Source organism: Acanthopagrus latus, chromosome 16 (assembly GCF_904848185.1).
Source record: "Acanthopagrus latus isolate v.2019 chromosome 16, fAcaLat1.1, whole genome shotgun sequence".
In the NCBI taxonomy this organism is placed as follows: domain Eukaryota; kingdom Metazoa; phylum Chordata; class Actinopteri; order Spariformes; family Sparidae; genus Acanthopagrus; species Acanthopagrus latus.
In genome coordinates, this window is record NC_051054.1 from 5,480,709 (window position 1) to 5,503,811 (window position 23,103).

At 44.3% G+C, this 23,103-nt stretch overlaps 1 protein-coding gene across 5 annotated transcripts in view; it reads right to left on the minus strand.

Annotated features, from left to right (window-relative positions):
* slc8a3 (solute carrier family 8 member 3) overlaps nt 1-23,103 on the minus strand; it is a 101,708-nt gene continuing 78,605 nt past the window's right edge. For 3 of the 5 annotated variants that reach the window (XM_037071996.1, XM_037071998.1, XM_037071997.1), the window contains 4 exons: nt 5,736-5,860; nt 5,311-5,410; nt 2,562-2,831; nt 1-1,004 (listed from right to left, as the gene is read on the minus strand). In XM_037071996.1, coding sequence (XP_036927891.1) covers nt 628-1,004; nt 2,562-2,831; nt 5,311-5,410; nt 5,736-5,860 — 872 coding nt within the window. In that variant the 3' untranslated portion in view covers nt 1-627. Of the gene's footprint in view, nt 1,005-2,561; nt 2,832-5,310; nt 5,411-5,735; nt 5,861-8,402; nt 8,421-17,155; nt 17,531-23,103 lie in introns of those variants that run through there. The other 2 variants (XM_037071995.1, XM_037071999.1) reach the window with 2 other exon arrangements.

The window sequence follows — 23,103 nt, forward strand, 5'->3', positions numbered from 1 at the left end:
TTTTTTTTCTTTTTTACGATATAATCTTCTTGTAATTCCTTAACATAGATCAGAAAATAGTTCTTTTATTTCCTCTTTTCGTGTGTGTGTGTGTGTGTGTGTGTGTTGATTTTTTTGTTTGTTTGTTTTTTTGTTTTGTTTATTTTTTGCGTTTTTATCCCCAAAATACTTTTTAAAAAAAAGTCGTTCTCGTCAGATGTTGAGAAAAATATATACCTCTGATTAACTCAACTCTCTCCGGATATAAGACTGCAGTCTCTTCCAGTGGAATGCAGAACCACCCCCCCTGGGAAATCGGCATCTTCTGGACTCGGTGGTAACCCAATCCCAACTGTAAGCACGCTCGCACAGGCTCAGGGCGGCTCTCCTATAACCACGGCGAACAGGCCTGTCAGCGCTAGAGGGCAGGACACACACCTCCAAGCATCCTTACAGAAGGGGTTGAGGGAGAGAGAGAGGGAGAGGGAGGGGGGTGTCTGGGAAAACCCCGGGTTTTACCTCTCCTGTCCTTTCATACCATACAAGACTGACCCAAATTCCACAGTGAGAATTCACTCTTTTTACCTCTGAAGTTGTACTTTAAACCCCTGTATGTGTGTATTCTCTCACGCTGAAGTCTTTTCCCGTTTAGAAGCCCTCTATATGACAGTAGGCCTCCAGACTGGAGAAGAGGATGTACAGGAACCAGAGCCCGAAAAAGAAGGCCGATGTAGCCAGTCTGTGTCCCCGGGGCCCGCCCAGTTCTCCTCCGATGTGGGCCCGGCGCCGGTAAAGCAGCACCGAGATGGCCAGGAAGGCGAAGATGGTGAAGAGAGTGACGGAGAAGGCCAGCGAGCCGGCTTCCACCCTGAACGGCTTCCCCTGCATGTGCCAGTAGATGGCGGCCACCGACCAGGCCACGCCGATCCCCAGGAAGACGTTGACGGCGTTGCTGCCGGTCACATTCCCGATAGAAGCGTCTGCGTAGGTGTCCTGGACCGCTGATACCTTACTGGCAAAGGTGTCTGTGGAGAGAGAAGACATTTGTTGTAATTAAAGTTCATTTGGTATAAACTTTTCTCTGTAAAGAATTTAAATCTTTATTCTAACTGTTAATTATCCTCATTGTTATCCGCTTTAATCTTAGATTGTTTAATTATCGACTTGATCTTCCAGAGTTGGTTTACCAGGGCAGCTTATTAAGTTCCAAATTACCTTCACAATCTCATATTCTAAACCAACATCAATGACAAATCCTTAAGGATTGTTTACACATTTTAGAGAGTACATCTTATTCACAGTATACCTCCATGCCTGTGTGGATCAAACAAGACATAATATGTCAATCGTGAGCTTTGAGCTAGATTTCCCCCCCTGCCATTACTGGTCCTACCCGGTCTTAATGCTAAGCTAACTGGCTGCTGCTTCCAGCTGGATATTTATGATGTTTATTAGTAAGAAAGCTAATGAGCAATTTCTTTTCATTGCTAAGAAGAAAAATGTGAATTCAAACGACTATAAACCCCCGAATACTGAGCTAAGTCTTTCTGCTGAGGAGCATTATGTGATACGGTCAACAACCACTTAATGGATCTTTCTGTGAAAGAGTGTAGTCAGTCAACAGGTGTTTCAAAGGTCAAGAATGAACAATACAAAAAATGTTAAATGTGTTTCTGATGAATCTGTATGTTCACAGAAACTACATCCTAAATAACTTCATCATTTCTGGGTGTCGCTGCGTGGTTTGATCAGATCTGACTGACAAAACAACCCAACAAAAGTTTGACTAATCATTACATCTTGATCCAAATGCCGACATTCTGGTCTTCACCTCTTTCAAACTGAGTCTCGCCCACTTCACACCATCGAGAGGACAAACAAAACAAAACAAACAACAGAAGCGTCTCATCTAAAGTGACACAGCTGATTGAGGAAATGTTTTTTAGGTGCCTTCTAACATCATTTCACTCTTTTCTGACTCAGAGTATAATTTGTCAAGATAATTAGCACTAATGCTAGTGCTAATACATAAGACTACATCTCCCAAAGTTCCTGTTTCCTTTCATCCACATCCCCCCCAGAACTTCCAGTTTCCTGACGTAGATAAACACGACTGAAGTGACTCTATATTTTTCCCATTTCCTGCCAAATCCACCTGTCACTCAAAGTATACATTTCACTGTGGAGGCTGGCAATCTTCTCAGTATTGGTCTTGTTTGTTTATACTATTTTTGTACATATATATATATTTTTTTCTCCTTTTCAAAATGAGTGCAGTGATGATTTATTAATGCTGCACGCAGGACCTTTAATAACAAATGTGCTGACAGCGTCAAGGTTTTTGGTGACACATTCTTCCTGCTGGGTGAAAATGTCAGTCTGGAGGAAATAAGAATATCAGCCATCTTGATGACGAAGCATGTTCGCCGTTTGAAAAAGCTCATGAAGCTGCATATTATTCTCGCACTATTAAAGAAGCATATAATCCATCAACTGCCGTAAAAAAAACATTGACATGCAGAGCCTAAGAGGACAGGTTACACGTTACAAACATGACTGTACTGACAATGACCTGTCCTCACCTGGGACGGATGTGCCGAGTGCCACAAACACCACAGCAGTGACCGAGTCCTTGAGGCCGATGGTGCAGCCAAAGTGAGACGCCAGGTCCCCGATGACGGCCGTGAGCAGGCCGATGATGATGATGGAGACCACGAAACAGGCCCAGCCGTTCAGGTAGTCCGTGGGGGGAACGCAGGCAAACAGGACCTTCCAGAAGACGGTGAGGAAGTGCATGACGTAGTCGAAACAGGACGGCAGCCGTTCTTCCCCTGTGTCCTCTTCGTCCTCGTCTCCTTGGTCAAAGTGGGGCCGAGCGGTGGGGAGGGGACGGGCGGCGGGGGAGACGAGGGTGTGAAAGGTGGGATAGATTGAAGCGTAATGGGATGACAGGAGGGAGCAGAGCGGCAGGAAGGAGGAGGAGGAGACGGGAGAATATTTGAGCAAAGATGAAGAGAGAGGGGTGAAGGAGGGGAAGTAAATATTAAGAGAGGAGGCAGAGAGCAGAGAACACAAAGAGATCGAGGAAGACAAAAGAAAAAGAAAGTTGAGAGAGAGCAGGGAGGGTAAAGAGCCAGAGAAGAGTTGGAAAAGATAAAGGATCGATGGAGGAGATCAGGGAAGGAAGAGAAACAACAGTCACTTAGAAATGGCACATTCACCTCCTCCTCAGTGTGAGACATCATATCACTACAGCCCGAGGTTAGCGTTGTGTATAAATATGCTACGAACACATATCTAGATGAGGAGCTGCTACAGGACGTGACTCATTTTTAATGAATTCAAAGAGCATCAAAGTTTTGGGTTTTTAATTGATGGGGATGAAGTTTCAACACTAGAGCTTGAGAGAAAGAAAGGTTCACTTTTAGGGTTTCTGTCTCGTGTTACAGTTAGAAAATGATCGTAAATAAGGTTGATGTTGATTGACACTACAGACCAGAGCTGCCCAAACTGAGGCCCAACATGAGGTTTAATTTGCTATTTAATCATGTAGGATCCCTAATTATTCATTGTTCTACATGGCCTGAGCAGAGTGACGCTGCACAGGATGTTTTTGGGAACCCACGTACCATTCTTGCATCTCAACAATACATTTCAATAGCTGTTTGCTTTTGGCCCAAGGCTCGCCATGAAGTTTCAGTCTTGGACCTGCAATGGAAAAAGTTTGGACGGCCCACAATGCACTGCAATAAGCACTGTAAACACTTCACTTCTTCTGATGTCTTCACTTGAATTTCCATCATCATGAGGCTGAGCAGATAATTTCATTTTTGGGGTGACCCTAGTCTTTAAGTAATCAAATGAGCTCCTATATGCACATTTTGAATATCGCAGCAGTTTGGTGTATTTGTTGGCACTGGTTGGAAGGGTGACCGAGGGAGATTCTCTAATGGCCTAAAGGTCGCAGATGCGGTCACCACACCGGCTGCTTATTCTGCTAAAGTGAGCTTGAACAAGACACTGAACCGCACTCAGCCCACTGTGAGCTCCTCTTGCATAACAGCGTCATCCAGAACGACAATAACATTAATGTAAGCGGTCACCGTCTTCAGGTGGAGGCGCAGGGCGTCCTCTGTGTCCCAGCAGCTCACAGGAAACTTAGCAGACGGGAGACACTGCGCTGATTCAAAGTGTCAGGCCATGTGAGCTGCATGCATTTTTCAGCCACGGGGTGGATGATGAAAAAATAAAGAGCAGCGCCGGATTAAATATTTCAGGACCAAAGTGACAAACCGAGGCCTTCATAGTGCTCTGCGTGGCGGCTGTGACTGCGGTGGACGCAGCAGCAGCTGCACTGCAGGCTGAAGGCTGATCTGATGCTGCTGCTGCTGCTGTCGCCTGACGTGATGGATGACTTCTCTCTCAGTTACATCAGATATTTCCAGAGCTTCAAGAGGAGGATTCCACTAATATGAGTTTCTGACGGCTCATAACGACACCAATATTTTTGGGGCTGAAGTCTGTGAGAGCCAATATTAGATAAGAAGATCTGTATCACTCACATATCTGTCTGTTAAAAAAAAAAAAAAAAAAAAAAGCCAGTAGAATATCAGCTTAGCTTAGCGTAAAAGCCTAGAAACAAGGGGATCAACTAGCCTGACTGTGGTTAACATGATCCATCTATCAGCACCTCTACAGCTCACTTACTGACATGTTAGCTTGTTAATTTAAAGGCAAAGTTCACTTAATACTTAAACTAAATCCAGGGTTAGGGATAGTTTTCTCTATATTTAGCAAGATCAGAATCAAAAGAAAATTGACAAAATTAGCAGTTCTTAAAAGTAACAACACTTATACTGTATATCTATATCTACATGTATGTTTATACATTACATATTCAATGGCAGGTAAACATTTTAAACTGAATCCAATGAAACTTGCTGTCTGCAAAAATGAAATTACCATCAAACAAGTATTACAGATTACATATCTAAATTGAAAAGAATATTCACAACTGATAAAACAACAGTGTCTGATAACCTATTTTTTATCTGGTGTTGCACTGAGGTGTGTTTCCAGGTGATATGTGCGCCATTTGCCGACCATGACCTGCACATCTGGGTGACATTGCAGGAAACACGATGCTAACAGGAGGGCAACATTATATGACTGGGAAGCTTTTCCTGTTACAAATAGGGCAGCGTCAGTTTTAAGTCTTTGAATGGCTGGAAGAGAATATCACATTCTGTCCACAGTAAGAGTGGGCATCATGTTGGCAGGCTGAGGAGACACACGGTCAGATCAGAGAACCTGGGGTTGTGTTTACAGTACCTGCACTGACTGTAATGGCCTCCATGAACTGGTCTCTCCACGAGTTTGTTCCCACCACCAGTGCCAGGTTGGTCTTTTTGATCAGCTTGTCCACTGTGCTCTGGAAACGAGAATGAAATCCATCCATTATTTACATCCGGAGACTGCATCGGAAATGAAATTCACAGGCTCCACCACATGATGGCAGTGGCATCCAGGTCCAGGCGGCTGATGGCAACCACACAGCGGAAACAAATATGGAGGGGCTGTTTTAGAGGATGCATACGAAGCACATCTTCCCCAGAAATGCTAAAATTAGAAATACGTGGCTGTTCTTTCATACAAGGCGGCAGCTGAGGTAGTTAGTATGTTTCTGAGACTGCATGGAAAACACTAGTTTCAGCTGTAATCATCATTCCCTTTGTTTGAAGTGTGACCTTTCCCACCTTAAACTCGTACGACTCTTCAATAATGACTTCCAGCTTGGAGTGTTCCCCCAGCACCGGTTTTCCCATCTCCGCGATCCGCCTGGCTTCCTCCTCGTCTGATGTCATCTTCCTGTCTGGTACATCTGAGCGGCGAGGGCGAGAGGGAGCAAAATGAAAAGGGAAAAGAAAAAAAAAAAACAGAAATCTCAGTGAGAAAGATGGCAATCAAAACAAGAGGATGCTCGGTTGATTAGCATGTTGTGTTGTACTTCACAGCACACAAACAGAAACATCAGAAGGTTGCCTCGCTGGTAACAGTTTGGATTTATTCAGCCTGTATTGTATTCAGGCTTTAGGAAGAGACAAGATGTGTTTTTATATGCAGTGTTTAAGTAACAGCTGTCACAATCAATCAGCGCACAGTGAAAAGCTGAGAGATTTACTGCAGTTAACAGGGAGCCTTCCCTGTCGCACACGTCTTATCAAGCTTTGTGATAACCTGCATGCTCCGTCACTCCACACGAAAACACAAACAATGCAGAGGCAAATATTTAGCAGATCCATTTCTGTGTTAGTTTAAACTGTTTCCCGTTCTTTCATCCAGAAGTGTTGGAGTTTACAATGACTTTTAAGACCCTACATGTCATAACCCAAATGACAAGAATACGTTAATTCCAGATCATCAAATCATTCATTATTAAGTAAGTTTCAGGGGAATCTGTCCCCAAAATCACAACATTTTTTTAGAGATTATAATGCAGAATAAGATGCTGTTTACTGTTTCAGTGCATCAATGTCATTTTAAACAATATAGTTAATTTATCAACTGTAAAGTAATCAAGTATCAGTCAGTATACGTTGCACATCCACAACTGTCGCCATTTTTCTGCCAGTGTTTTTCATGAATGTAGCCAGGTTGCTGCTACATACGCAGGAAGATGACAACCTCGTTTAGCCTGTTAAACTCCGATTGATTTGCATGTTTCTCAGAGCGGTCGCCGGTAATGAGCTACATTATGCATTCGTTCAAAGCCAGTACTCTTTAAGGGGAGACACTACAGTGAATCAGGTTAAACCTTTCAGCATATTACCTGAAAATATGTTTTTTGTGTGACACGTTTTCAGATATTTTGTGTTGGTGGTTAAGCATATAAATATAAACACTGAAAGGTCTATTTTTCTTTCACCGGACTGAAAGAAGACATGTTATGGAAGCAAAAAAAAGGCCCAGAATCTCTAAATTGACCTGTTGTGCCTCCCCTTTCTTCCCTAATACAACATGATTTTGCAGGCTCATGAAAGCCCCGATCAGCTCTTCTCTATCTGCTTGTCAGACGTGTCCTGGGCGGCTCTCTGCTGTAGAAAGAAGCCACAATGCTTCACAGAGCTTCTGAGTGCACTGCACACAACAAAGCGCGCCATAACATCAATTCTGTGCTGTCAAACTCTATCAAGAAGGAGCGCTTGTGCATCCAAAGGCTCTCATCCCGCTCTGAGTGTGACACCCCCACTGAGCCACCTGGTGCAGAGACCTTGTCATCTTTTATACGAGCCCCTGAGTCCCAGCCTGCTGCTCTTTGCTGACAACATGCTTACCGTTAAATATTAATGTTGCCATTAAAGATCACAGCCAAGTCCCCTTGATAAGAGGGCATGTCGACAAGCGCACACACACACACACACACACACACACACACTTTTAAGCTCAATCAATTAAACACCAGCATGTACCCTTAAGTCCTGACAGGATTTCTTTCACTCAAGTTTAAAATTTGATCATCCAGTCATTCCTGGTCGCTGCTGCACCACTAACATGACACCATTTTCTTGACAAGGAAGGGAGAAAAAAAAGTACTAAAACAATCCCAGAAAGGTAATTAAATTTCTAATTTCAGAACTGCGGGTTCCTTATCTTGACGGCTATCAAGTGTCTGTACATTGTTCCCGACTGGAGAACATAATTTATGGATTTATGATTAATTTATCAGCTGGTTAGTGTGAGAAATCCATCACTTAGCGTGGCAAAGAGCAGCAGAAGACAGTTGAATTTATTTGCGGATCAGCTGGTAGTTGACAAGTTTTCTCGTGAAAAAACAGCAGTGTGCTTCCTCCCTGTAACATGTCCTTTCCATGTGCTTGCTTTCCAAAATATGACGGTGTAAACATCCTGTGTAATGTCTCTCTCTATCTTGGACCTTCCATTTTCTGAGGCTGTTCATTTGTGGGCCCTGGGCTCTGTGATGTTCAAGATGGTTCAAGAGGTTATTTGTTACCTTGAAGAGGACAGTTTCTGTTTTATAACACTGCATCTGGCCAATTACAGCCTGTGCTGAACCATTGTAGATCCATGCATGTAGCATCAAGTGTGGTGTCTCCACTGCATTTCATTAACATAACTTGGATCTGATGTGGTCTTGCATTTCTTGATGACTTATTAAGTCATTATCAGATCACCTAGGGCATAACTGTGTGTGTAACTGTCTAATAAAGACCATATTATTTCTAGTTTTTGTCTAATTTGGCATGAAATACAGCTTATTATATCTACGACATTCTACGGGTTATTCTCATTCCACACACCATGCACCTGACCCTCAGGTTTACAGCTGTTGGTTAAACCCACACCACACACAGAGGAAGGTGTTGTTAGTGGAGATGCTTTGAAGAGGAGGAGGGATGACTTACCATCAGCTAACAACAGGGCTGTGAAGAGGGAGAGGGAGGAGGGGAGAAGGACAGGCATGGAGAAAACAGAAATGTGATGAGAAACAGAAATGGAAAGAAAAAAGGAGGAGAAGAACGTGATGGCCTCAGAGAGACGGTTGGTATTGACCCGGATGTGTGATATATATGGTGCTGATTAAACAATTGGACGAGGTTGTGGGATGAATGTGGTGTTTTGTAGTTTCTTTTATGGGCCTGAAAGGCTCGATTGAGGCTTATTAAGGGAGAAGATGTCCGATAGAAATCAACAAAATTGCAGAATATTTTGCGTCATGATCTCCAGCTATGAGCATAACATTAACTCAAAACTTTATGACTCCCAGCTGCTGTCAGATTGGAGGTAATATCCACTTCCATAATTAAGCTTCCCAAAAAATGCAATGCTGTTTTGCTGCAGAAATGTTTTGTCGAATACAAAACTTCACCTGACATTCAATCTGCATGAGGGTGATTAGATAATGACAGAAATTTCATATTTGGTTAAACTTGTCCTTTAATTGTGAGTCTTGTCCGTCCCTCAGAATTGTTTAATAATAGAAATAAAATATTTTGTTGGCGACATCTACAAACCTTGAAATAAAAAACAGTTGGGGGGGATCTATGTTACGTAAGAGTCTGTGTTGCCACTGTCAATATGTCGGAGGTGAGGATGACAAGATTTTATTCGACAGCCTCAGTTAGGAGGCAGCGAATAAACAAAAACAAAACCGGCCCCAGCCTGCCATGAACTGCTGCCAGCCAGCCTAAAAACCTTGTTAGCATGTTGGAGCGTTTTCATGGAGGCCTAAATGCTTCAGAGGCTTTTTCTATTCTGCGGACACATTAAATGGAGGAAGAAGCAGTGAATCTTTGTAATCCTCCTCAATGCAACACAGATATAGAACATTTACTGTATAGAGTTCTTTACAAATATATATTCTTAAACATATATATATATATATATACACCCAGGGAATTAGTGGAATTTTAAAATTTGCATAATAATATAGCCATCTTCATATTATAATTTGGACATCAGGTCAGGTGCCCATCAACGTTGACTGTGACTGAGCATCAGTGATGCAAACACTTAGTCCATCTCTCCTGATCCTGCCCTCCGTCAACTTGGTCAGCCCGCCAAGTGCAACACCTTCACCCAGGTGGACTCAGGTCTCCTTGTCCAGTACAAACTGTGGCTTTTTCGTTGGACGTAGATTTCTATTTACTCGCGTTTCTCCAGTCAGATCTGGTATTGTGCCAAACTCTTCACGGGCGATAATCACCCAGTCACAACCAATCACCCGCGCAGCGCAAACTAAAACACGCTGATGATGAAGGTGCCCTGTGCAGAAGCTCAGAACCATCACGCCCCATTCTTAGCATTTTGATTATGACTCTGCCTGATTGTTTATTTGCATGCCGCTGTCGCGGAGCAGGTCCGTGACACAGAGCGACGTGCTCAGACGCCCTCGGCTAAGTGTAAACCAAAACTATATCGTATGATTAAGAATGAGAAAGAGGTGCAAAAAGTCGTCCAGCAAGGCAGATAATTACGTGACAAGATACGCCGTAAGTGGATGAAGAGAGAGGAGAAAGCCTTCCCCTGCCTTTCAACCTCAAGAGAATCGCTTCGACAACTCTTTCCTTTGACATCTTCATTATAAATTCTCCTTACATTCATGAAACAAGGACAAGAATTTCATATAGTCTGCAAGCGATCAGAGGCTCTGAGGGACAAAACTGAGCAGTCCACATCTTGCGTGAACGGTCCGGCTCCTTCTGAAATCCCTTTCACCGAGATGTGATACTAATTAACCTGTTTGTGTTCGGAGGCAGCTTATCAACTTCCTAAATCAAATACAGTCCACAGTTAATCATCATTAGTAGCTAAGTGCATTAATTGCTGTGGGCGACTTGCTTCATTATCGTTAGCACTAGCCGAGCCGCGCTGATCTGAAGCCAAGTGTGGTGTAAAAACCCAGCTGTGGTGAGACTGAGTGTCCCAGTCAGTGATAAGAGTTTGTCATTTGGTTAAGGCCAGTGAGGGAGCGGCAAACACACACACACACACACACACACACACACACACACACACACACACACAGAAGCCTGCCAAGCCAGTGACTGTAGTTTGAGACTGAGTTTCAACATTTGTATCTCGTGACATCACTGGATATTTTCAGGGCGATCTCTGGACATCTGCTGCTGTGTTTGTGGGGACCAAAGCAGGTATTTCAAGCCACAACATGATCTTTTCCAAACCAAATAAAGGAAAACACTGTCCATTGACTTAGGAGCAGGCACCAAGCATCAGTGGTGTAAACACAGAGTCCACCTCTCAGGAAATGATACAAACAGGAACCACAAAAAAATAGTGATATGGGAGGTATTGATAATCAGGGTTACAGGTTGACAGGTGTGGAAGTTAATTATAATGCTGTAGTATAATTAGTTAGATGGACTAAATCAGATGGATGATGTCATATGTATCAGTTCTTTGCATTGTCTTGATCATTTGTGTTGTTTCAAACAACATCATTTGTCCTTTAAACCCAAAGGATGCATACAGTGTTTTTTAGAGTGCAAAAATAGCTGTGCACCTTTACAAGTAATCTGTACAGGATATCTTTAACTTTCAATTTAATTCAAATAAATAATTGATTTGTCCACCAATGGTTTCAGCTCTGCAGAGAAGAACAGAACAGCTAAAAGTGGAACATTTGCAGTTATGTACAGACGTCTGAGACACAGGTGTTTCAAAAGGAGACTCATACTGTAGTACCAGAAGGTTGTCGTTCTGCCAGCACTACAATTGCGATAGGGAAGATTAACCAAAGGGTTGTAATTGAGGGGGTGGAGGAGTGTGTCTGTGTGTGTGTGTGTGTGTGTGTGTGTGTGTGTGGTGGTAGGGTGGGGTGTCTGTGTTTAACCGTTGTCATCATCGGCGTGTTCTGCTGTGCACTCGGCCGATTCGGATCTGTCTCGTTACAAAAGACCGGCTCTTACTCTGGCGCTCGCACACAGCCGAGCTCTGAGTCACGGCATCGATACGGCGCTAATGTACGCCTCTCCGTCTCCTCAGCTCATTAAGAAAGAATCATCGTTTGACTTATCGGGGGGGGGGGGGGCTAGTCCGGTTGGATCTGGGCCTGTGTCGCAGCTACATGTGCAGATAGGTGACAGGAGAAAACTTAGAGATATTGGAGGAATATTGTGGAGTAATAGGAACCAGGGCTGATGGATGGAGGATTGTGGGGATTGGATAAAGGGATAGAGAGGTAGTTATGAGGAGGAGAGGAACGACAGGGATGCAGGGATTGATGAATGGATGGAGGCACTGGTCAATGTGTGACAGGAGGATTGGATGGATGAATGGACAGATGGAGAATGGATTTATGGAGGGATAGAGGGATTGGAGGAAAGAGGAGAGCCAGAAGAAGTCAAGCAAGATTTAAATATAGGAAGGTAGTATATGGAGTGTAGCGCGATGGCCAATAGATTTATGGAGGGACAGAAGAATGGCAACATGGACGGATGGATGGATGATTGATTGAGAGATTGGGAGAATGCAGTGACTGGTGGAGGAATAATGAAGTAGAAGAAGGAGTTTGAGTTATGGAGGAATAGTAAATGGACACACTTATATGGTGCTTTCCTACCTATGGAGGACAAAGTGCTTCACACATACACACCTATAGAGGCCGAGTATGGAGCTTAACTATCAGGAGATTTTGCTCAAGGAGGACCCCGGGGATTGAACCACCAACCGTGTGAAAAATGGGTAACATGCTGCAGTAATATGAAACAAAAGGCAGGATATAGAGGAATGGAAGAATGAATGATTTGATGGGAAGGTAAGATGGACAGATGGAAGCTTGTGCGGATTGGAAGGTTGGATGAATTGTTGGATGGATGCAGGTGGAACAGCCTGACGGAGACAGTGGTTGGTGAACAGACTAAGGATGGTTTGATCTACTGACACACATGGAGGGCTGGACGGAGGTGGAGACAGAAGGATGCAAGAGTGGATTATACAGAAGGGAAGGATAATTTGATACAAGATGACAGGTTTAAAAATGAGGCACAGAAAGATGAGAGACAGAAGAGACTTAAAAACTGAAACCTTCTGGTAGTGCTAGAGGAAAAGGCTCCATCATTCATCTTCTTGGGACCATGAAAAGGGAGTTGGAGGGTAAATCTTTGTAGTTACTGGTTGTTCTATGTTCCAACCCTCACCAGTAGTTGTGAGCAGTGAGGGCTGAGCTCACCCTGTGAGTTAGGGTGAGGAGCTTGGTGATTTGGGCCAAGTTGCCTCCTGGGAGCCTCCCTTTGGAGGTTTTTCCACGCATGTCCAACTAAGAGAGGACCCAGAATTCCTTGTAGGGATTACATATCTCATCTGGCCAGGGCATGCCTCGGGATTCCCCAGGAAGAGCCGGAGAATACTGCTGGGGAGAAGGACGTCTGGAACATCCTGTTTAGTCTGCTGACCCGAACCCGGTTAAGTAGATGAAAGAGGATGAACGGGACCATGAAAGTATGTCCAGTATTTCAAGTCAACCCATCAAATAGTCATTAACATATTCCCCTGTGATCGAAGTGGTGGACTGACTGAGCCACATTTGGAGCATGGCTAAACGGACGGAAAGCAGAATGTCAGAATGGAGAAGAAAGAAGCGGAGGATGTGTGGAGATGAAAACAAAGAAACAGATACGTGATGTTTCCCTGTTTCTGCAACTGTCCAATCAAGAAGCTTCATTAGACATAATCTTCTGTACTAAAGATGAGTCATCAGTCTTTATCAGGCACACACACACACTAATATATGCATGGGGATATTAATACCCATACTGTACTTCCACCTACGGACATATTGGCACAAACAGTGCAGTGAAAACACGCTGCACTGGGATCTCAGCAGAGTGTTTCCTGCGCTTGGAGTGATGTGTTAAATAATAAGGGCCCAGGACTGCAGCTGAGCGGCGGCGGCGGCGGTCTGCACCGCCACTCAACTCGCACCAAACACACACGGTCGGCCTGCGAGCGAGACGGGATGACAAAGACGGATGCTTCAGCTGCCTTTATTATCTTTCAATATGCAGGCTGTGTAACGCGTCCATCATCTTGTTGTGCTGTATCCATGTTTCTGACGGCACAGAATCGGAAGGAGTCAAAAAGCTGAGCACACGCCATACTTCATCTTCTGAGGCAGCGCTGGCAGACTGAATGAACTGATAATTCAACTGAATGCTGGATGATTTCACTCGAGCATCCTGATGAAGGTCTTTCACGGCTGAAAAGTCATGTTTTTAATCTCGCTGAGCTAATTGAAGCCGCCACGTGTAGCATTTTGACATCAATAAATCTTTAACACATTCATTTTCGAGATATTAGGGTGATTACTGTAAACAAATACAATCATTGCCAGGAAAATTGGCAGCCTCTACCAGCCACAACACTGTATGTTTGAATCGTGCGCTGTCGACTTGAGCTTGAAATCATGCTGCTGGTTTGACTTTACTGCATGAAGCAGGTAAACGTCACAGCGTCTTCAACCACAAAGGAAATACATTTACTTGTTTTCTTTTCCAGAGTTACCACAAAAAGACAGGCGCCTGTCTCTTAAATATAAAGCTATAACCAGCAGCTAGTTAGCTTAGCTTAGCCAAACACTTAACCCTGTGGAATTGTTTTATTATTAAATTACTGTTTTGTATGGATTAAACACACAATTTTAAACTTTGAGCTTTAGAGGTGAGAGGCTAACTAAGCTAACTGGATGCTGCCTGTAGTTTCATATCTACAGCACAGACATGACAGTGGTTTCGATTCTCCCAGGTGGAAAGTAATCAAGCATATTTCCCCAAATGACAAACACTTCCTGTAACGACATGTGCCAGAGGAAAACTATGAGAGTCCATATTCAGTTTAATCTCTGGTTCTGATGGGGAAACCCTACGAGCTGCAGACAGCCTGCCTCTGGACGCACTAGAGAGGCTCCTAATCGTCCCATATGCCGCATTCCACATGGGACAGTTTTGCGTGTTAACAAGAGTGTCGTTCTTTTTAAATATAAACCGCTGATGGTTTTCCCTCCACGGCCTTTCATTTCTCCCTGAATCTCTTGCCCCATCTCTTTCCTACCCCGACTATCTCTCACATATCTTTCTGCATCTCTACTGATTCCTGTCATTCTCTGCTCTGTAGATAAATATCACAATTACACAAATCCCTCTACCTCACTCAACATCTCGTTCAGGGCTTTACTCTCTTGCCTCTCCCTCTTCCTCCTCCATATTTCTCTGCTGTACATTCTCATTCCCTGCTTCCCTGCGTCCGTCTGCCCGTTTCTCTCTCTCTCTCCTCCCTCGCCCTGATTTGTCCGGTCCAGATGTCACGCTGTGCTGTGCGGATCAAGTGGAGACGAGCTCCCTCTACTTGTTAACAGTCTGTTTATTCTGCAGCCGTATCAGCCTCACCGCCGTGTCAGCAGCAGGCAATTACAGAGCCGATTACCATCCCTGATAATGTCATCAGACCAGGACTTTCACACAAGTACACACAGTGAACACGCACATCTTCGCTCAAACAACAACAACAACAACAGAAAGACACGTATTTATACAGTTCATAAGTTCACTGCTCGCTCACTTACACGTTTAGTATACTCACACACACTCACATGAACATATAAACTGTGTATGTGTTTGTCAAGCAAAGGACAATATAGTGGCTGTGACGGTGTCCTGGAAAGTCTGTTCGCATCCTTGTATATAGAGTCAACTCCCATGTTTGTCTTACAGATTTGTATGTAACTCGTCCTGCAGGTTCCCATAGATCACGTCTGGCCCTGCTGCTGTGGTGCTGCTGACTCCTGCTATCATCGCCATCATCACTGTTATTATTATTATAATAATAAGCTATGTCAACAACAACAGCAACAATAACATTGTGGCGTCTGTACATCTCCATCCCTCTCTCTTCTTTTCTTTTCTCATCTCTAAACTCTCCAGCAGGCTCTCTGGAGACGCTGGGCCGACTTCACCTGAAGCGTCTCTCGGCGTGATGTATTGCGGCCACTGTGCTGACATCATTGATGTAACCCTGAGCGCTGATTAACAGCCCTGCTCGACCGAGGGTGCACAGACAGAGAGCCACGGCCGCCTCAGAGTCGCCTCTCTCCACAGAGGCGAGGCCCCAAGGATCCTTCTGAAGCCCTCAGCATCCACTTATCATACGCAGCATTAATAACTTCAACATTATTATCCATTTTCCACAGAGAACTGCAGTGGAAGTAACTTTTTTCTTCATACTTTCATGTCTTACCCTCTGGGTATGAGACAGCCCGCGTATGAATATTTTATCATGTGTATTTAAAGAATTTTGTTCCTAAATGGGACATCCTCCAGAATGGCTGTTACCACACAATTAAAACAAATGATGGCAATGTAAGTCTTTTGTTGACACAATAATAACCACTTTCAAGACTTATTTGACTGTTTATTCTAGCATTACTGAGCCACGACATTTCATGTGGCTTCTCTCTAAAAAGGACGAGGGGAAATAAACTCATTCATTCATTCTTTTACACACTTCTCATCACATGATGGATTATGAGACAAGGGGCCCCTGGGCACAGACATGCAAAAAAAAAACAAAAAAAAAAAACCTCCTCCACAGGAGAGGACGCTGAAAGAGACTCGTTTTGCTTCCTGCCACATCAGATCCTCAGTGACACAGAAATTATACTAAACACGACAGCCCGCTATGCAGAATAATAAAGGAAAGCATCAAAGAAAGCCTGAGATGCAGGTTCTGTTCTCTTCAAGCAGAGCTGCTCATTTTCACATGAACGTTGTTACTAATATTACTGTGTTTATATGAAATGGTACCGTATAGTTGCAGCAACGACTCATACTCAAAATTACAATATTTACACGCTGATGCTTAGCTGGTTTAATGTTTACCATGTTCACTCATTTAGTTTTGCATATTAGCATGCTAATATTTGCTAATTAGCACTAAACACAAAGTAGAGCCGAGGCTGATGGAAATGTGAAGAGACAACTACTCTTGGAAAATGGCTGCAGGCATTAAAGAAATGCACATAATCCAACATGGGGTGATATCTCAAAACTTTATACACATATTTTTTCACATGTGCAGTAGTAATCCATAAAACCTCTAATCACGCAAAATTGGTGGAGTTACCCTTTAATCCTGCACAGTTTAAATGCAGTCTTTCAGGTGTTAGCACCTGTGGATCAGTGGAGTCATGTGAGACTAGTGGCGAGACTGTATTGTGCTTGTCTGCGTCCTACTGGTGATTAATAACTGTGATCTGATTGTCACTTCTTTTAACTGAAGTTTCCAAACGGTCACGTTGAACTGAGGCTCTGGCCTGTGCCGGGCAGACCCATCCTGTAATCCATCCAGACAAACAAACACACATACCTCCATTCACACCTTTGAGGTGACTGCTGAGCCACCCAGAATCAATTCTGGTCAAAATAAATCAGAGTGCCACTGGGAGCTGCCCAGCTTCAGAGTGATGGACCTTCACCGCTTTCAGAAAGATGCAAAGCACCTGACTTGTCCCTCCTCACAGCACTGGGTGTGTTGGTGTGCTGCGAAGTTGTTCTTTTTTTTTGGGGAGGGGGCTTGAGAAGGTCATCCCTGACATCGACATTAATGAGAGCCCACATAGAAGGTTAGTGTCCCGGCTGGCCCTCACCTGTGTGTGGAGACAGGCCTGACACTGTGGTGTGCCACCAGCATGGCAGGTAGCAGCGCAGCGCGGCTCATCCATATCTCCGTGCAGAGAAGAGCCCCCACACGCCTCTCAGGAACAATTACTGCTCTCCCAGCTCCTCATCACAGATGGTGAGGGCTTTCAGAGCGACCCCCTCCTCTCTCTCCTTCCTCTCCTCTATCTGTGGCTCATTGTCTCTTTGGTTGACTGTCTCTGTCTCTCTCCACCTCCCTGTCTTTTTTTCATGCTCAGACTATTTTGGTCGCTCCCTCCTCCCTCTGTCTCCACAGCCGTCCTCCTCCTTCCCTGCTTCTTTCCCTAGCTGCCTCTCTGCCAGCTCCAAATTCAACAGTTCAATCTAAATCCATTACACCTAAGCCCCCGACGGAGTGTGGCATCCATGGTAACCGTTACTAGACAACAATCTCGCTGTGACTCTGCCTCCGCGGCGAGACCACTGACGGCAGGGAGATGCACCGAAGGCACGCGGGGTGTGTTGACGCAAACGCTTGTGTCATTCGCTAAGTGACGGGTCCCGTCCTTCAACTGCGACCTCAATCTGGGAGGGGAGGGGACTGCAACATAAATCACATTTGGCTGAAGGAATGAAATGTATTTGTTTAAAAGGAGCACCACTGTGATGCGGAGCAGAGGGATGAATCTAATTTGATAACAATACGCCAACCTTCTATTGCCATTCCCTGTGCACGGCTGCCCCTGTAACTCCTCTATCTGCTGAAAACAAGAGCACGACGCTGAGGAAATGTGGATGAGAATGCAGCAGAGGCAGCAGCAGAGACGGCTGAGGTAGCCCTGCTCCATGGCTCCGTCCTTGAAGAAAGAGTAAAGACACAGTAAATCAGCAGCACGTCGTCTCGCATCCCACACTAACTACTGTACAACAGCACAGTAATCACAGCAGAGGAAGTCGGCTCTGACCTCCACACGCGGGGAGGCGGAGCTGAAAGTATACACTGCAGTTCCACCATTGTCTCGATTCATGCAAAGTTGGGCAAACAATATACATAAAGATGAAGATTCACAATGTCAATATGCAAGGTTATAATCACAATCAGGGATAATTAAAGGGACCGCTCATGCAGCGCTTCCCACAATAACGCTGCATCGCTGAATTACCATTTAATTGCATGTTGATACAATCAATGCTGCTTTGACAGTTAGCTCTGCGCTAGCAAAGGGAGGAAAAGCAGCCTTTATTTCCTCTTTCTAACAGAATGACGCTGCAAAACAGACATCTGCCTTCTCAAAAGTGACAACTATGCTCGCCAAGTGACTGCTGCTGTTAAAGTAACACACAAAATGGAATACTGTCGAGGTTTTTGAGACATCCCTTGAAGGTTAAAGTTGTAATCGTTAAGATTTTCATGACATGAAACTTTTTAACGCTGCTGTTTTTTTTTTCTGCAAAGCCATTTAATGAGAATCCTTGGATATTAGTTTGTCATAGGAGTGTGCCATTATCTCTGAAGAGGCTCAGGCAGAAATGTGAAAAAGTTTTATTCACATCTTGTTTAGTCATATTCGCCAACTTCCTCACTCTCTGGACAAACACTCTGTTACCTTGAATAAAGTTACTGACCTCGCTGGGCTTGAAAAAACTGTTGGAAACATTCAAGTACACAACTCAAAATATGCAACATATTGTATCTTTAATGCAAATAAGTTCTGTTCCTGTGCTGGATTCACGTCCAGCATAACTTTGATTTATTAGAAAGCCTTTCCTTTTAGTGTTCGCGCTCTTTATGCCATGTCTGCATTGAGTCGCTGATGCTTGTCATGTAACTTCCTTCCTCAGCTCCTGCACATTAAAAGCATGCACACAGGGTGACTTTTATTGTGAAGAGGCCGCGGAAGATGCAGTGTAGTTGTGATAGTTGTTAGCACTTAGCTTTAGCTTTGAAATCCTGAAACCTGAATCTTGGGTGTCGCCAAATCAACCAGGACTAAAATCTAAAGGATTGCAACTTCAATGACTCGAGTTCCCGACTTTTAAACGACTTTTTTTCAATCGATGTGAGCCCCACTGATGTAGAAAGTGCATTAACTCGTCATAACCTTCATTATCATGTCGCACCCTGCCTCTGACATTCCTCCTCGTGACCCCAGAAAGGAGTGGAGCTTTAATGAAGTCGGGGTCTGCGAATGCATGAATAGCGCCGGGCTCCCATTTGAATTAAATCTATTCATCCGTGCCAGTGTGATTTCTCTGTGGTACCGAGGCAACCGAAGGCCCTCTGAGTCGTGACATTTGTGCCATGGCTGGTGGAGCAGGCGGGGAGGTGAACACCCATCTGCCTGTATCCCTGACCACCAATCCCAAATCCAGTGCAATAGGCAGGCTTTGACTGGACCGGGAGACGATAAGAGGGTGAAAGAAAAAAACATACAGCGTGAGTGAGATGTGTTTGTAGCCTTTCTGAGGATATTTACACTTGTTCCCTATTAGGGGGAGTGAAAGGAGGAACACACACCTCTTGATTTTTGCAATTAAACACATGAGCAGCCACAGACACAAACACAAACAAACCTGCGCCGAATCTCTCCGACTCGCCGGCTGAATCCTGCAGGTCGCTCCATCGCACACACTCCGTCAAGATTACATAATCATCTTCACTTAAATCCAAGCCCCGCTTGGTGTCACATCATTCTAATTTTGGACGTCTCTTGACATATTAAGGTAATCCCTCACAGATTCCAGTATTAATTGTGTCATCTGTATTCAAAGAGAGCCTTGTGCACTTTAAAAATAAAGCCCAGAGCGAACCCGGAGACATTGCCGACAACAGAGAAGGGGATTTAACAGATTTTAGCCAGGGAGCAAACTGCCAACCCCCCCACCAGGACTGACGCAAGTTCATGAGGCAGGTGTGCAACACGCAGCACAGATCCTCGGCAATTAAGACGAGAGAAGAAACAGAGCGTCAGAGATGTTCTCTCAAGCTCAAATGTCAAAGCAGTGATTTAGAAAGACTTAGGCGATGCAGCACAATACTCAAAGCGCTGAATTGTCTTTCTAACACAGCTAATTGACTCAATTGAAGGAGATAGCTCCACACCGCGCCCATGTGTTTTGTGTCAGTATGTAAGTTTGCAATCGAAACTTCAGGCTTCAATCACACCACAGACCTTTGTGCGTCTTCGTAAATCGCAGCTCGTTTAATCTCTGCTCGCGTTAATTAATATCTGAAGTCAAATCTGACACCAGTGTGAACCGAGATAACGATGAGACGACACACATACACACCGCAGCGCAGACGAGACATTAATTCCTCCGCCGGCAGCCGCTTCTAATTTGTTTTAAACTTAATTTTATGGTATGTGCTTCTGTTTTGACTGGATTGAGATGTCTGCCCGAAACACAGATAGAGCGCGTTATCTTGCTGCTGTTTTGGTACATTGTTGTGTTTCTGTTCCTCACCGCTAATACCAGCTCAGCCACGCTGCAGAGTGTGGTAATATCATGGCTTAAAGGAATAGTCTGACCTTGTTGGGAAACATAGTTATTCACTGTTTTGTTTTGAGCCGATAAGAAGATCGATATGCCTGTACGCTAAAAAAACTGTCTGAAGTTTTGACCAGCAGCCAGTTTGGTTGCTACAAAGACTGGAAACACGGAATTGTAGATATAATATTCTCACATGCATAAACCCCCCTGTATAACCACAACTTGTCAAAGTATTTGTAGAAACAATGTGTCGAGGAACTTTAGACATGCTGACAGGCAGATTTTGCAGGCTAGCTGTTTCTCCTGGTTTCTAGCCTCAGTGCTATGCTAAGCTAACTGAACCCCATTCCTCTAAGTTCTTGTTTATGAGCATTTAATAACAAAGATGCAGTGATTCAGTGAAGAAATCGCACATTTTTTCCTACTTAAACTGGCAACAGACAACATCTGGCTTTAAGTTATCATCTTGAAGTATATATTTATAGCAAAGTGGCTCTATAAAAATGACATAATCTGTGTTCAGAGTGGAGCCGCCCCCTGGTTTCAGAGCCAGAAGCTCCATCCACTATTTTTACTATTTAATTAATCCTTTATTTTTTTTAGTCTAAAGAAAACAGACACGATTGAAACTAAGCTTACCACGATGAAGGTTCACGTCAAGCTTGTTTTATATTTTCCAGCCTTGAGCTAATTATTTGACTGTAGCTGAGTTGAACTCACACGGCAGCAGGGAAACTAACATTTTTAATCAGCTTAGAACATTTGACAGTGTGGAAACGTTCGAGGCGGCGAAGTGGTCCCAGACATCAGACGGTGGATTAGTTTTTGCTCAGCATCATTTTGACCTCACTCAGTTTGTCTGGAGGACAGGTGGTCTGGAGGACGACGTCTGGTGCCTCGGCGCTCCCTCCTTTTTTTCTGTCCTTATGTTAAACTCACTCTGATTAAAAAGGAGACATCTACAGTAGCGTCCTTTGTACTGTATACCTGTGTTTGTGTGGTGGGAGGATTACAGCAACATTTACTTGATCGTACAGTGGAACCTCGCACAGCGATACCAACATGTAAGGACACATCTGCTCCCCTGCGTCTGCCGGGGAAGGTATATGGATTGAGAATGAGCTGCTGCCGTCATCACAAGGACAGACGGGAGGTGATCATCTAAAGATCTGTGGATTAATGTAATTTGCTGATCAAATGGCGCATTTTACGTGGGCCTCACATAAATTGTATTCAGTATAAGCCTGATACCTCTTTAACGAGAGCTTATGCCATCATATGCGCCATTACACAAAAGATCCTCCCACAAAACAATCCATTATTACCTCAGCTAATGACTCACAGGAGCCACTAATACCTGCCGTCTCCCGGCGCTTTCACCATCAGTTTCCCGGAGGCTCGCCGAGCTTTGCCCTTGTTCTGGCGACCGACGGCAGAGGCAGTGAAACCTTGGTGAGTGAGCGATGGGGAACAGCTGTCGCTCCCCGCAGGAGCAGCGACCTCACCACCTGTTGGCAGATGATTCAGGGACCTGACCCTAAGACCTTGGTCTGTTTCGTAACTGCAGTTCAGGAGGAGCAGGGAAAAGGTGGCGGAGGGATGGTGACAGTCGTCTGACACGGAAGACTAGAAAATACTGAACAACATTTATGCTGCTGCTGAAAGTATCCACAGTGAAGCAGACATTAGATTAATTTACATGGCATCATGTTTTAAGTTTAAGAAGGATGGTAGATGTGCAGATCCTAAAGAAGGAGACCTAATGAAAATATTGCCTTCAAATACTTATATTAATAGACTAATAATTTGGAGAAATTCACTTTTTACTCTACACAGGCAGCCTGGCTTCTGTCCAAAGCAAAAAGACAAATGTAAGAATCCCAAACTGATCCAGGATTTGTGTTCTGTCTCCTAGATCAGTAAGTAACAAACCTGCCTACTTATAAATACAACCTGGTGTTTTACTGTGGCTTTTCAGAGCACTGAGTTCAGGGTTTCTGGGCCAAATTGGGTTTCTTATGTTTGGCTTTTGCTTTGGACAGCGGCCAGGCTGCTAGCAGAAGCCACGTTGCTAAAACTGTCTTGTCCAAAGGTAAAGCCACTTGGAAATGCTTTGTGAAGTTGTGTATTTCTGCTACAAGTTACTGACAAAACAATAGTTTACTCGACTAGCATGCACACTTCCTTCTTCATGGCTTATGGTGAGATCGGCGGGACCATCAGCAGCTTCACTATGACCTACCGGCACATCCAGCGGGAGATCCCCAGTGCCATCTGTAATGGCTGGTGGGGCTGGTGATAAGGAAATGGAGTCTTTATCTCAGCCCAATTAGGCAGCTAATTGATTCAATACCAGTCATTTAGAGTTCCTCCAGGCCCAGGATTGAGCACTTCAGCCCTTTGAACAGACGTGAGATCCCCCGAGGGGCAGCAACCAGGGAGCGAGTGTGTTCGACCCCACAAA